The sequence below is a fragment of the Desmodus rotundus genome, chromosome 5 (genome assembly GCF_022682495.2).
Source record: "Desmodus rotundus isolate HL8 chromosome 5, HLdesRot8A.1, whole genome shotgun sequence".
In the NCBI taxonomy this organism is placed as follows: domain Eukaryota; kingdom Metazoa; phylum Chordata; class Mammalia; order Chiroptera; family Phyllostomidae; genus Desmodus; species Desmodus rotundus.
Genome location: NC_071391.1, coordinates 22,092,119 through 22,107,417, shown reverse-complemented (window position 1 = coordinate 22,107,417; position 15,299 = coordinate 22,092,119). Strand labels below are relative to the sequence as shown.

The following is a 15,299-nucleotide window of genomic DNA, read 5'->3' as shown; positions in this document are numbered from 1 at the left end:
GGGCCCCGGGACCTGAGGTTCTGAAGCAGAGACCTGGTTTACCCCCTGTCTCTCTCAGCCCCCTCTGTGCCTCCGACTGTGTCTGTCTCCCTCTGTGCACTCCGCTTGATGATGTTTCTTCCAGCGCCTTACCTGCCGCTCCCTCGTGCCCACACAGCCTTTCTCTCACTTCCCAGACTCCCCATTCCAGGATGACAATGACCGAGAAGATATCCTCCACCCAGGATGCTCTCCCAGCTCCCCACCCCTCAGCCTGCAGGCACGATTGGGAAGGGCAGCAGTCAGCCAGAAGGCAGTCCACTCTCCTCTAGACCTGGGGGCGGGAGGATCCTCCCTCTCCTTGGGTAACCCCGGATCTCCAGCAAGTTCTTTCACTTTCCAAGCTTGGTCTCCAGTGACGACACACCCTGCAGGGCAGCAGCTGTGACTCACCCTGCCTTTGAGACCCTGCCTTGTGCCTTGCTGGTGCTCGTGATGCAAAGCTGCCGCAAGAAAGGCATTCTGGGAGGGTGCCGGGAGGTTCCAGCTGCGAGGCTTTCCCTGGGAGGCCAGGGAGGCCTCCTGGGAGAGGAGAGGCAGGTGGGGCTGGAATGGCCCTGGAGGAGGTGGCCCCAAATGCTGGGACACACCCAGGTTGCCTTAGAGCTTGAGAACCAGGTCTCAGCAGCTGGGTGGGCAAGCTGTGGCCTGGGATGTTGAAAGGCATGTCAGTGAACCAGAGACCTGGTTCAAATCCCTGCCTGGCCATTTAGCAGCTGGGTGCCCCCCACCTTGTGCCCTCATTTGAGAAATCAGGTAATGCTGGCACTTGCCTTGCTGGTTTGTTATGGGGCCCAAAAGAAACAGAGGTAGGCGGAAATGCCCTTCACAGGTGTTATCTCACTGCACCCTCCATGATGGGATCACTTAGCCCCATTTTACAGGTGAGGAGTCTAAGGCATGGAGGGGCCTCTGCTCCAACGCCTGTGCTCTTTCCCTTGGTGCCTGGCTCACAGGAGCAGAAGACGGCAGTACATTATAGAGCCTTCGTGTCCCCTGCAAAGCTGTTCTATTCTCCGCCCTGAGCTCCCCTGTTTCTACAACTCCCTGCTCCCACCATTTCCCCTCCCAGACCCTGAAGAGGAGGCTCTGGGGAGAAGGACCGCTTAAGGAGGGATACTAAGACTGAGGAGCTCAGAAGCAGCACGTGGCTTAGCAGGGAACATCGTGATGAGCTTCACAAGAGGGATGAACACATGTCCCACCGCTTAGCAGCTCAGATGTGGTCACACAGCTGCTGACTGGAAGGAAGAAGGGTAACTTCTTCAAAGCAGAAACCTGTGAACACAGACTTGCATGGCTCCGTGAAGGGTGCTGAGTGGCCAAACCCATGCCCCCAAACTGAGCTCCTCAGCCCATGTGTGCAAGGCTGTGGAAGAGATGCAGCAATCCCCAAACCATCAGGTCCCCAAACAGAGGCGCCCGGGGCCACACACCTGAAATCTGACCAATTCTGGCTGGGGACCTGGCACCCACACTACTGACATGGGACAGAGGGAGGAAATGAAGGGAAGGGAAGGGAAGGGAAGGGAAGGGAAGGGAAGGGAAGGGAAAGAGACAGACACACACACATTCCCAGGCTCACAAAAGCAAAGCTCCATCACCCTGGAGCACCAGGAAACTGCAGCTACTTTGTGTACAAAGTTTTCCCCAGATCTCTGGTGAGGAGACTGGAGGGGCATAGAGCATGTGGTCAATAATACTGTAATCACAATATTATTGTGTCAGAAGGGTGCTGGACTGATTGAGGTGATCGCTTCATACGGTGTGTGAATGTCTAATCGCCACGCTGTATAGCTGAAGCTGACATCATACCGTCTGTCAACTGCACTGGAAAAAGGCTGTCAGAGTGGTGGTGCCCCGACGGCATGCACGGCCCAGCCCGTCGTCCCCCGTCCCACGTGAGCTCAGTGGCATCCAGGAAGGGCTGGCCAGGCTCTCCAGGACCTGCCCTGTCAGCGTGAGTCCAAGAGCACAGGATCCGTTTCTGCAGCCAGGAATCAGGCCCCCAGGGGATTGCCGGGCCACCTGTAGGCCTGGGTGTCCATCCTTATGGTGCCTGCCTGTTAGGGCCCGAATCTGAAATTTGGGGATTCTTTTTTCCTAACAGTGGTTCTGATTTCCCATGTGTCTGATACTCACTGGAAATGGTTCATAGGAAGAAGACTTTGCTACCCATTTCTTTGTGCCACAGACAGCGTGGCTTTTAAATAATGTGACATCAAAATACATATGCGTGTTATGTTACCATTCAAGCTCAGCTACTATAGACAAGCAACTCAGGCCCTAAAGAAACCCCGATGTTACGTTCCAGAGCACCAAGGATTGGAGCCCTCCCGGGAGGGAAGCCACGGGGCAGCCACAAAGACCGCAGGGGTTCTGTGCACAGTGCCCGTGGAAGTGCACTACCCTGGCCTGCCCCACAGCCAACAGCCAAGGTCACAGCCGGATAGCCAAGCAGCCCAGCCCAGGGCAGCAGGTCCAAGGAAGGCTCTGGGTCCTCTTCTCCTAGCCACCTTTGCTTGGGGGACCAGGCCTCAGGGACTGTACCAAACAATAAGCAAGCCACCTCTTCTTCCCCACTGCACATGCTTTCCTTGCTCTTTCCCCTTCGCAGCCAACTCCAGCAACCATAGCAATCTCTTCACAAAGTAGAAACAGCTGGGCTCAGGGCCCAAGCTCCGGTTTCACCTCCCTGTTAGACGCTTCCTTCAGAAAACTCGGGGCCTCCACCTGATGCCTTTCTGCTCTGTGTCGGGCCACTGCTATAAATGCTGTCTGTGTCCCAGAGGAATAAGGCAATGACGATCTGAAGATACCATGAATGATAACAGTGCGGGCAGCATGTACTGGGAACCTACTACGTGTGTGCTGGGCCGCTGCTGCTTTATGCCTCACACGATGACAGCACGTGTAGTGGTTATGAAAAGGGCCTGTGTGGCCCTGGCAAGTTACTGAATCTCTGCCTCCACTTACTCATCTGCAACATGGGGCTGCGAAGAGCATCCGTTTCCTGGAAGTGTTTGCATTAGATGCATTAACACATGTCAAGTGCTCGGCACAGTGCCTAGCACACAGTAAACGCTCAGCAAATGTCGACGGTCACTACTTAATCCTTACAATGGCCTCGTTCCCACCACCACGTGTACAGCCAAGGAAGTGGAGGCTCCAGGAGGTCGGAACCTTGCACACACGTCTCAAGGTTCACAAGTGCCAGAGGTGCTGTTTGTGCCCAGGCCACCTGACTCCTCATCCCCGGCTGCCAGTCTGATGCATGTCTGCAGGACAGCCCCTGTGTGCGTGCTGGCTGCTTTTATGAACTGGCTGCGGAAGTCTGTCTTTGTGCCTTTGTTTTCTCTGACTGTGGAGGCACCAGAGAAGCAGGCCTGGCTGCGGAGCGGGCGTGAGGTCCCCAAAGTTGCTGAGATTCTACGCCACCCAAAGACAGTGGGCAGCCGGGGCAGGGGGCCTGGGAAGGCGTCGGCACTTTCTGTACCAGGTCCCTGATCACCAGCTTCCACGATGGGCACAGAGACCCTCGGGCTCTCTGCTTCTCCTGGGCCCTGCAGCTGGTGGAGTGTATGCAGATGAGGCCCCTCAACCAAAGGCGAGTCTTTCCCACTTCCGGGTCCTTCAAGCACACAATTCTCGAATCCACGGACAGACCCTGCCTTGGGTGGCCATGTGGTAGCCTCTAGGTGAGAGACTCATGCTAGCGAATATGGTGTTATGGAAAAATTATAAAAACCTCGTCCTCTCTAGGCAGAAAGATGTAAAAGGTGGCTCTCTGAGAGACCAGTTAGGAAAGGCAGCTGTCCCTAGGCGGACATGGCCCCACGCGTGTACTGCGCTCAGCCCCTTGCCAGGCCCCTCGTGCAGTGCACAGCCTGTGTGTGCACCTGCTCTGGGCGGCCCCGCCCCAGGTGGGATGGGCTGGAAGCCTGTAGAGAAAACACGGGAGTGGGAGCCAGCAGGCCTGGATCCTAGGGATGTTCGACCACTAACCTACTGGAGATCGAAGAGCCAGCCAGAGCCATGGTGTCTCAGCTGCAAAATGAGTGGATGGGGCAAAAATGTGCCAGAGGTCCCTGACAGTGACATCGTTGTCATCAAAAGAGGTGACAGCTACCACTGGCCTAAGTGCTTTTTCTCAGAGCATCAGCTCACTTATTTCTCATTACCACCTTTCCTGGTGGGTGTGAGTTCTCATTTTATGAAAGAGGCAGCTGATTTTCTTGAGAGCCCGGAAAGTGAGCACTGGAGCTAGCAAAGCTGAGACAGAGGCCAAAGCCCACGTCCTGAGCCTCAGTGGCTCCCTGCTACCTCAGCCCAGGTAAACCAATCCCACCCCATTCCCGGGCCAGGCCTTCTCCATCCGTCCGTCTGCATCCCCAGCCCATGCTGGGCCAGCCGCCTTCTCACAGGCAGGAAGGCCGGTGCCGGGGAACTCTTCTCACCCTGTCCATCAGTCAGTCAGTCAACACACACCGGCCACCTGCCCCACCAGATGTGCAGCCCAAGCGAGATCCCTACCGCTCATTGTTCAGGGCCATTCTTGGGGGGTCCAGGTTGGGGTTCTCCATGGACTCCATCTGTGGACAGCGCAGGAAGTAGTAGAGCGTGTGGAGGGCGTCAGGGGACCAGGTGATGGGCTGGGGTGGCTGGCGGGCCTGGCGGGCGGGGCTGGAGCCAGGACACAGAGGGTGGCGCCCCTGCATGTGGTGCATGGCTCGGGAAACCAGGTCACCTGGAGGGGAGAGCAGAAAGGAGGGAGGGAGAAAAACAGAAAACAGTCTGAGTTCACAGCTGCCTTCTTCGGAGGATAGCCTTAGTGAAGCCTCGCCTTCGCCTTTGTAATTACTGTTTACCCTGAGCTGGCAGGCGGAGGTGGAGACTGTCACCTACAGCACAACAGCCACTTAGTTTCCCTTTCACTCCAGGCTCGCCTTAATAGCTGAATGAAGCCCCGGGAGGGCCCATCTCCTGCAGAACTTAGGCTAAGGTGGTTTCCTTTGAGACATCCCACTCTCTCCACCACCCCCGCGGGCCTCTCCCCAGCTCTTCTCCCAGCCTCTCACTACTGCCTGTGCTGCCTTGTGCAAAGGCCCAGGTGCTTAGGCAGAGAGGCTACATGAAACCCCATCACGCCAAGCAAAACCACCACCACCACCATCCACTGAGCACTATGGGCTAGGCGTTTACTTCCCTAGAAAGAGAATCTAATTCGAGCCTTAAGATGCTAGGGGCCAGGCGTTATCCCCATTTTACAGATGAAGAAACTGAGGCTTATCCGGTAAACAAATACTGACCCCCCGCATTTCCCTGGTCACAGGAAGGCTGCGGTGCACACAGGTTGAGTTAACTAGTCACAGTCAGGGAGCTGGTAAATGGTAGAGTCTCCATTGGAATCCAGGCTGGTTTGACTCCAAAGTCTATGAACTGAGCCATGACCTTGGCTGTGGCCTGTGCTACTAAAATCTGTGGGGTCCTCAGGGCCCCACATCCTGTGCTGTGTTTCTGCCCAAGTCAAGTCTTTTCAATATCCCCCCAGCCGGGACAGGAAACTGTCCCAGCATTGTGTGAGGCCACAATGCTGAGAAAGAATGGGGGAGATAGCCCCAGGCACCTGCAGGCCCCCTGTGCTGGGCAAAGCGGCGCCTGTCCATCCTCCTCAGGCCTGGGAACTCAGGGGGCCTCCCCTGTGGGTCAGCCTCCCCCATCTGGACATGGCTGACCCTGAGGGAGGGGAAATAAACAAGTTTTAATTTGGCAAGTAAAGTGTCATTCAATGTATGGCGGAGCCGATTCACTCATTTATTCCGTTTACTTTCATTCTACGGCTTCTGTGAGTCTGGTGCTTGTTCTACTGGGTCCCCGGCACCCTGTACAGGGCCTACTGCTCAATAGGAACTCAGCGCACATTCAGAGAATGAAGAAGCAGCCTTCCACCTTCCTTTCATTTTAAAAATACATCATCTGGTGGGGCTTGATTTGAGCTTATTAGCTGCCCAGTTCTCCCATGACAGCCACAGCGGTGATGGTCGGCTTCCAAGTTGGGGCCACGACACCCCTGGAACTGGAGATCTCCACGGGGAAAGAGCCCGCTGGGCCCCAGCCACAGGTCCTCACTCTCCTCCACCCTGGACTGCTCGCCCCTGCAGCGGCCCAGCTGTCTGGGTGCCTCCTGGAAAACCCCAGGGCCAGAGGGGTTGAGGGCGGTGAGCTACTGACAACTGGCTTCCACCCCGAGACTGTGATTAACTTGGTCTGGGACAGGACCTGGGCAACTGTACTTTGTTAAAGTTCTCCTGGTGAATCGGCCAGGTCTGAGAACCACCAGGTAAATCAGTAAGAGCACAGATCGCCGGGTCAGACACGCCTGCTCCTTCCAACCCATGGGCCTTCCACAAGTTACTGATCAGGGCCTTGGCTTCCCATCTGCAAACTGGAAATAATCATGTCTAACCTAAAAACCGGGAGGGTTCCAATAAATAATAAATGTGACACTCAACTCAGGCTTGGCACAGAGTGCTTGATAAAGGTTAAGTATAACACCATTATCGTTGCTGTCCTGGTATTATTATTACTCTGTCCTATGGGCCACCTCCTGTGGTGCTCTTCCTTCCAGGACCTCTGCCTGCAGTCAGGTGCTGCCTCACATTTCCCAGGACAGGAGTCCCAGCCCTGTCCTCGGGCTCCTGGGCGGCAGAAACTGGCATCCCCACCCCCACTCCCAGCCGGCCCTCCTCAGCACAGCTGGTTGCACAGCTGAGTTGGCTGCAATAAGTTGAACCTGGCTCCCGCTTCTCCAGGTCTACATGCGGCCACCGTAGGCAGGACCGCAGGACCGAGGGGCGGAGAAGACAAAGAGCCTGCGATAGCATCAAGGAGAAATCTTGTTGAAGTATCATTTCCAAGGCAGACAAACTAGAAGTCATCATCATGAATGATGTTTATGACTGTTTTATTGTTGTTGGTGTAGAGCCCTGTGACAGCACGGGCAGAATGCTGGCAAAAACAATCCAGAAAGAAATGGGGGCACCTCCTCAGAGCTCCCTAATGGGGAGCCAGGAACAGAGAGGCCCTCAGAAGGTTCAGGAAAACCATGGAGGCAGCGGAACAGCAGCTGGAGACGGGGTCCCCGGACTCCGGGCTCTGAGCCCGGCTGTGTGTCGTCAGTCTCTCTCAAAGACAGACGCCTCTGGGCAACGCCGCTCAGGCATCTCAGACTCACGCTGCTCTGCAGCCCTTGTTTATGGCCCAGAAAGCTGCTTGCTTTGGCTGTTCTCCCAGAGCGATTTTCCTCCCGGCCACCTTGGATTTTCTAGGCTTTGCAATAGACATGAAAGGATGGACAAAATCTCATTCAGTCTTTACAACCACCCCTTGAGGGAGGCATTTCCATGTTACAGACGAGGAAACAGGCTCACAGAAGTCTAGGACTTGTCCCAGCTGCACGACTAGTAAGTGAGCCACCTAGGACTTGAACGGGGGACCCTGTGTCCCAACCACTTGTTCTGGGCTGTTGGACCACTTCTACTTAAAGTGTGGTCTACACACAGGGACAGGTCTGCAAACGGTTAGCAGTTCATAACAAGTTAATTTTAGCAATTTCAGAGGTTAAAAAACTCCCATAGCAATGTCTGTCTAATCTAATAATAAAAAGACTGGCTTGCATTTTACATATCTTACATGCCTTTTATTTCACTTTTCTAGACACTTATTTTTATTGTTTTATTAAAGTTTCAGTCTGCCTGAGAGTGTGGGGTGGGGTGGATAAAATCCCCAGCCATCAGCTAGTTTCAGAAGCTGTGGCCCAGACTGAGCTGTACTCCTGCGTTAGCACAGGTGGACGCTCAGCACTGCTTCTGGAACATTCTTGCTCTTGAGAATCACTTGATCCTAAGCTAGGTGAAACCTCAGTCTGAAGCCCAGAAACACCCACAAGCATGAAAAACAAGTCCTCACTGCTTGTTAATCAAAAGCGCCTTGATCAGAGATGCTACGGGTTTCACTCTGCTCTGTCCAACTCTCATTATGTGCCGTCAAATAAAACCAGCAGAGTCTGGGATCCAGCGCTTTCTTCAACATGAGGCCTACACCATCCCGTTGCCTTTAAAAGGAAGGGTTTTGTTTTGTTTACTTCTTGTTCCCTCCCATTTATACTTGCATGGGGAGAGAGGGACAGGGAATAACTCAAGTGCCCAAGCTCCCTGTGCAGTGGGACCTGATGCAAGAAGGCAACTTCCTGACCTGCCTGGCAGGCTGGTCTTGGCAAGGTGCAGGGAGTTAATGCACGGTACACCCGGGGTAAAGTTTTAGGTACAAGGGGCTCAGTGCCAAGTATCACTAACCTCATTAAGTTCTTTAGTCTTGGAGAAAAAAAAACTGCAGTATCTGCCTCCACCTGACCTCCTCCCTTCTCAGTGGGTGAGCAAAAACCCTGGTTTCAGAGCCCGGGAGCTCGGGCAGCTTGTGCAAGACACAGCCTCTCCGGCTGTCAGTGAAAAGATGCTATGGGGCTGCTTCTTTCCTTTGCCCTGAGGAATAGCTGGGCCAGGACATGTACCGACCCTGTGAGGGTCCTCGGAGGCATGCGCTGGACAGTAGAGAAGCCATTCCTTCTAACTAACACACACACGTGTGCACACGCGGCAGCTGGCACTGTTCTAATCACTAGGGATCCACGACAGCAGGGGGCCAGAGAAAGTCTCTGTTCTCCTGAAGCTGACAGTTCTAGTCAGATGAGAGGGGTGACAAACTATTTACGTGTGAATATACGATAAATGTCACTTGGTGATCAGTGCTTTGGAAAAAACCGAAGCCACACGAGAAGAGAGAAAGGAATGAGACTAGGGTGCTCATCTCCGCACGGTGCTCAGGGAAGGCCTGTCTAATAAGTGTCATTTGGGCAGGGGCTTGAAGAAAGTGGAAGACCAACATACGTGAGTATTTGGGGGAAAAGGTCACAGGTGCAGGGACCGGCTAGTGCAAAGGCCCTGGGGTGGGAGGTGCTTGGCCAGGGGGCCGGGATGGCTGGAGCACAGTCATGAGGTGATCGAGCCAGATCATATGTTCAACCCTGGGCTATGGTGAGGACACTGGACTTCACTGAGTGAGCTGGGAGGCCATAGCCGCGATGGAGGGGACATTGAGCAGATGAGTGACATTATCCAGTTTGTGTTTTAAGTGGCCCTGGTTTGGGCTGAGTTGGTAGCCGTGGAGGTGGTGAAAGGGGCAAACTAAAATCTGGTAGAACCAACAGGGCTTTGTCTCTGGGCTGAAGGGTGAGGACACGCCTTCTCTGGAGGGAAGTTTCTGAACGCTCCCCTTGGCCTGGCTGTGGATTGTAAGGGACACAGAGGCCACCATGGGAAAAGACAGGATCAGAGCCCAGCGTCGACATCTGCTGCCCTGAATCCTGGTGGCAGGGCTGCAAGCCATGGCGAGGAAGCCCACACTCTGATTCTTCTTGCTGTGTGACTTGGGGAAATCACTTCTCTTCTCTAAGCCTCAGTTTCCTCATCAGGACACATCTCGCTGAATTGTTTGAGCAATAAATGAGGTCACGTGAGTGAGGTGCTTCATAGGATGCCTTACGCACAGTAGGCACTCAATGTTCAAAATGCAGAATAAAAACAAGGTGCTTTCCGACTGCGGGCACCCTTCACTGTTCTCAGGGCAGGAGAGCTTACCAAACATAGGCTGTGCTTGGCCCCAAACACACCCCACTGTCCAGGAGACATTTGTCAGGGTTGGAGATCAAGCCACACTCTGAGGTCACTTCCTGCAGTGTCCCTCAAGGAGTAGGGGACCCAGGTGGCCATCCTGCAACCTCCCGGGGAGACAGAGAGCCGGAAGTCTGGCCTTCTCTCCTCAACCCAACACTGATCTGCTCTGTGACCTTGAACCAGGCACCTTTGTTTCCTATCTAGAAAGGGGAGGAAAAAGGAAGGGAGGAAGCTGTGTCCTAAAGAAAAAGAAAGGTTTGTCATTTACTGTTCAGGGGCCAGAAAACTCACAGAAATTAACAACTCGAAAAGGCTGGAGCAGAGTGAAACTCCATCTGTTCCCATCCTGTGTGCTGCGGCCCCTGCATGCGTGGCCGCCCTCTGCTGGGTGGTCTCTGACACAGTGAGGGAGAACTAAGGAGGAAGAGTGTCCAGTCTGATTTCTCAAATAACTGGGGTAATGCGAGGGAGAGATCAGGAGGTGCACGGGATTCCTTGCTTCCTAACACTCTTTTGAAGCAGCTGTCTCATTACCTAGACCAGGGCATCTCCAGCTGTGTTGCACGGAGCCCTATGGTCCTGGGAGACGCCCTCCTTCCGCCCGAGCAGCTCCGTTTTTATTTCCCCTTTTCTATGTTGAGGTTTCAGGAGTGCTTTCTTTCAAGGAAGAATACTGGCTGTAAATTCACAACTTTTCTGGCCAGGCAGGTAAAATAAATGAATGAAACAGGCCAGCTCTAAGGTAACGAGGTATGTGACAACGCAGGGGACACATGTTTGTCCGCTTAGCTGTTACACAGCCCCATGGCTGCCAAGCAGGAGATGGGCACAGGGTCACCAGATCATCTGATTTTTCACAAGAACCCAGAAATCCAGACTTGTGTGCGATTAAGTCCACATACCAGCCAAACCACACAGGTCTGTGGGCCACTAGTTTGCAGCCTCTGGCCTGGAAGGCTCGGCTTTCAAGGAAGGTAAGAAGTGTGAAGGTGGAGCAGGCCGGAATCAAGAAGATCACCTCTTCCTCCTCTCCCCCCACCCTGAGAGCCCGCTAGCCACGGATGCCACACTCACTCAGCTCGGAGATGCTCCCCACACAGGTGGCCAGGAGGGACTGCTCCAGGGTCCGGAGCTCCAGCTGAGCATAGGCGTCGGCTCGCTCGTCCTGGCCCAGCGACCCGCCGTTGTAGGGACTGAAGTATGCCGGGAGGGAGAGGACGCCTGTGGGGAGACAGGGCAGACAGGTCACCGCAGGAAGGAAACAAAGCTCTCAGTAGAGCAGGGTCAGTGGGCAAATGCCAAGGCTCCACTTGAGGACGGCTGACACCTCACCGTGGACAGTGCTTGGGGCCCAGAATGAGGAGCGGCCCACTTGTACACGTGGTGTTAAGCCAAGTGGAGGCCATCCTTCCTTGGAGTTGTGTCAGGAACTGGCCTACTGAGGCTCAGGGGCCATACAAAAATTCATTCCCTCCTCTGTGTCTTTGTTCACTGAATATCTGGAGGGCCTCCCTTGGCCCAGGCACTGTGCGACACTCAGGGTAGGGTGATGAGCTGACAAAGACACCTGGCTCTGTCTTCACGGAGCTCAGCGGACAGCTGTGTTAGATGTAATCCTCCACCTGACACCTCCACCTGTCAGCCCAAAGGACAGCATCGGCCCCCCAGGCCTCTCACTTCCTATGTGGTCCCTTTCCTTCTTCAAGCCACGGAGGGACTGGGACAAACCCCAGAGAAAGAGATGCTGCCTCCTCCCCTCCAAAAAGGGGACACGTCTCAGCCACTGGCCAAGTCCAATTAATGTTTTTCATTAGCACTTCAGTGACAGAGGAACAGAGCTGTCAGCATCAATCCCAGAGGGTGACAGCCTATAAATTTCTCCAACTCACTGTGTGGCTTCTTAGAAAGCACCAGAAAAGCAAAATCAGACTGGCTTAAAATTACGTGTTGGTTCTTAAGAGCATGTGGTCACAGAGATTCCCAACTTTGGGTAACTGCTGTTTCTTTGATCAATGCCTCTTTGTCTCCCCCCCCAAACCTTTCCCCCCACCTAAGGAAAATACCCACAGGAATTTAATCAGTCCATTTGGAGAAAAATCTCTTAAAATTCCTCGAGATAACTGGAGGCCCCTGGGATGTGGCCAGACGCAGGTGAGAATTCCCTGTCCTAAACACAGAAATGTCGCAAGGATGATGACAGCCATAGGGTGTGTAGGAGAGCGGTTCAAACAGCATCTGGGAGCCGGGACACCTGGGTTTAGGATTTGGGCTCTGTCACTTAAGCCAGCAGTGTGATCTTGGGCAAGTTACTTCAGTTCTCTGTGCCTCCGATTCCTCCCGTGTTAACTAGAGAGAAGGAAAGTACGCAGCTCCTAGTGCAGCCGAGATGAGCTGAGGCGCTGGATGTCAGTGCGTGGACCGGCGCGAGGCTCCGAGCAGGTGCTCTGTTGGGAGCGGTGGCTATTATTTTTACTGTGTGCTGGGAATGCAGACTTTGTTTACACGATCTCATTTTTCTTTCAACCAGGTAGGCACTGCTATCTCCATTTGAGATACTGGGAGGCCTGAATAACTTGTTAACTAAGTAGCAGAGCTATGGTTCAACCCTGGGTCTAATGGACTCTAGACGGTGCACACTTAACCCTCTGAAAGCCCAGATCCAATGGACAACCAGCAAGCTCACCTACGGCTCTCCCGATTTGGTGGGTGGTACATGGGACAGCACAGCTGCATTATTACTGCCCATTTCAGCTGCAGAAGCCCCGGGACTGAGTCTGGAATGTTTCTCTTTCTGGGGGCAAACACACAGGGCAGCCCTCCTCCTGCCCAGGTCCTGACCACTCTGTAGGTTCAGCAGGTGGTCAGCCCTGCCCTCCTAGCCTGCCCTCCCCTTGACCCAGGCTCCCTGCCCTCCCTGCTGCCTCACTGCAGCCGGGCACTGCCTTGGTATGGCTGAGGCCTGCCACCCACACCCCCCTAATTCTCCTTTGCCCCCTTTGATGGCAGCAGCACCCCCATCACATCCGGCTCATTGATTTGGCAAAGCACCGCATCAAAGCACTTCCTCAAAGCTGTTTTCAGTGAGAGGAGGAGGAGGGCATGACTGGGTTCCCCCTGTCCTGTTCCCCAAAGCACACATTCCCTGATAGCTGAGTACCCATTAGGAAAAGTTGGGGACGCTAAAAGCAGCAAAACAAGAGAGAACAGAGAGAACATCACACGCGCACACACACTACAAGCTAAAATCCACAGGCGGCCCAAACTCTTGGGAGGGTTTCCACACAGCAGCGGGTCCCATTGCAGGCCTGGCTCCTCCTCTTTTGTCCGTTATTAATCTACAGAAACAACACAAGGGACATGTGGATCAAATTTACAGTGCTTAGGGGGCAAGGCCATAGGAAATTCAGCCGATTTGTCAAAGGATTCCCAGGGAGAAATATTATGTCAATGGATCCAGTAACGGGAGCTGGCAGCTCCATTAATAATGGTTCCCACGTTCCCAGTCATCACCCACCCAAAGGGACTTTCACTTAATTCTGTGGCAAAGGTAATTACGAACCTACTATTGATAACAGTGTTTGATAGCAATACAGCTCTTGTATAGTACCTTTTGCCTTTAACAGCCTTGTTACATGGAGTAATTTATTCTCCCAGTGAGAGGTAGGGCAGTCGCCATGATTAACAGCCACATCATCAATAATGCTATTATTGAGGGCTGTTTGTGAGGTGCCCCTTCATACCCATCTTACAGATGAGAACCCCAAGGCCCCCAAGAGTTACACGATTGCCCTCGGTCACTGAGGGTCAGAAAATAAAATGACATCCTAACTTCAGCCACCCTGTCCTTTAGCTAAACTGCCCTGGGATATTTGCAAGAAGGAGGTTTCCTTGGGGGCCTGTGGTTTGATAGGACGACATTCAAAGACCCAGAAATATGACTTTCCTTCCCATGGGTCCCCAGGTACCTCCCGCCGCGATCCCTGGAGGTCTGCCCTGAAACCCTGCAGATGGAAGGCTGTGCCTTCCTATTCCCTCCAATCTTTCCAGAACGCGGTTCCACAGCTTGTCTTCCAAATCTGCCCCCGAAGAAAGCATTTTCTCTGCCAATCAAAATTCTTCTCTCTCCCACATAAGCCTGTTTCTCAGAAGTTCTCACTGGAGATGGAAAATATTTGCTTTAAATTCTCTCAACACCTCGAGGCCTTCTTTGTCCTGCACAACTTCCCAGCCTTATGATATGGACCCCGAGCAAGGTCACTCTGTAAAAAGAGATTTCAAGGAAAAGAAAAAAAAAAAGGGCTTTTTTTTTCTATTTAGTAAAATCCTTAGGAAAATGGCTTATTTTAGTCGTGATGGAAAAGAAAGCATGTTGGAATGTTTTCCTCGGCCCCTTTATGAGTTAAAAAGGATGCCCCAAACCAACCCCTGCTGAGCTCTGTAAAAGTCAGAGACACCCCCCACCCACTACTCAGATCACTGCTGTGGAACAAGCTCCTGAGTGCGCAGTGGGGAGTGTGTGGTGCTGTCCTTTGCCTCCTCCTACAAAATCAGCACTTCCGTTGAAACCCGTTGCCACGCCAATGTACTCTGACGGCCGGGGACGCCCCACAGGTCTCAGCGCACACACAGGACCACAATCTCCCGTCACTCACTTTGTCGCAGCCTGGTCACCCAGCCCTCGAATCTGGGAACTCGTTATCTCATTCCCCAAAGCTCTGACCTCTCTGGGGACAGTGCCACGTCCACCCCGTTGCCCAACAGCAGACCTGGGAGTCATCCTTATCAATGCCCTCCCTCCTCCTGCACATCCAATCAGCCCAATCTTGCTCCTTTTACCCCCTGGAAGTTTCCCAAATCTGTCACTGCCGTGCCTCATGCCCCAGTTCAGGCCACAGTCCCCCCTAACTGGCTACTGCAGCAGCCTCCTCACTGGTGTCCTGCCTCCAGTCCTACCTGAACCCTGCCATCCTCCACTCTGGCCACCTGCCTCTGGAGCTTTGTACTCTTCAAGGACTTCCCCACTGCCCCAACGAACAAGTTTACACTCCTTTCCACGGTTAAGAATAGATGCCATTCTTAATTCTTTCTCTGAAATTTAGAAACAAAAATAGTTCTGCCCGTGAAAGGGGAAATTCCCGGCACCTCCCAGGCGATCAGGCCAGGTAAGAAGCCTGTGCGCACCTGATCACGTTTCTCCAAGCTGTTTTCCAGGTGCCACCTGGCTCTGCTCCAGCTCTGGGTTTGGAAGAGCAGTGTTTCCTTCCCAGGTGGTTCTCCACCAGCGCCCAGAGAGGGCGCCATCGAGTTAGCGGGGGACCCACTGTGAGGAAGGCCGGGAACCCCGCCTTCCTGCTGGTGGTTGCCAAGCAGGAATTCAACCTGGGTTTCAGCTTGCAGAGGCGCTGGCTTCTCCAAACCAGCACCAGGCCAGAAGCAGATGGACTGCACACTGGGCTGACAAACTGGACTCTGAGTGCAAAGGTTTTTCAGAAGCAGGGCTTAGCCCAAGGGCCCTATCAATGGGCGTTG

At 53.6% G+C, this 15,299-nt stretch overlaps 1 protein-coding gene across 1 annotated transcript in view; it reads right to left on the bottom strand.

Annotated features, from left to right (window-relative positions):
* ABTB2 (ankyrin repeat and BTB domain containing 2) overlaps window positions 1-15,299 on the bottom strand; it is a 169,713-nt gene that overhangs the window by 31,614 nt on the left and 122,800 nt on the right. The window contains exons 2-3 of the mRNA XM_024559083.4: window positions 10,845-10,991; window positions 4,573-4,786 (exon numbers count right to left, since the gene is read on the bottom strand). Of these exons, the coding sequence (XP_024414851.2) occupies window positions 4,573-4,786; window positions 10,845-10,991 (361 nt within the window). The remainder of the gene's footprint in view (window positions 1-4,572; window positions 4,787-10,844; window positions 10,992-15,299) is intronic.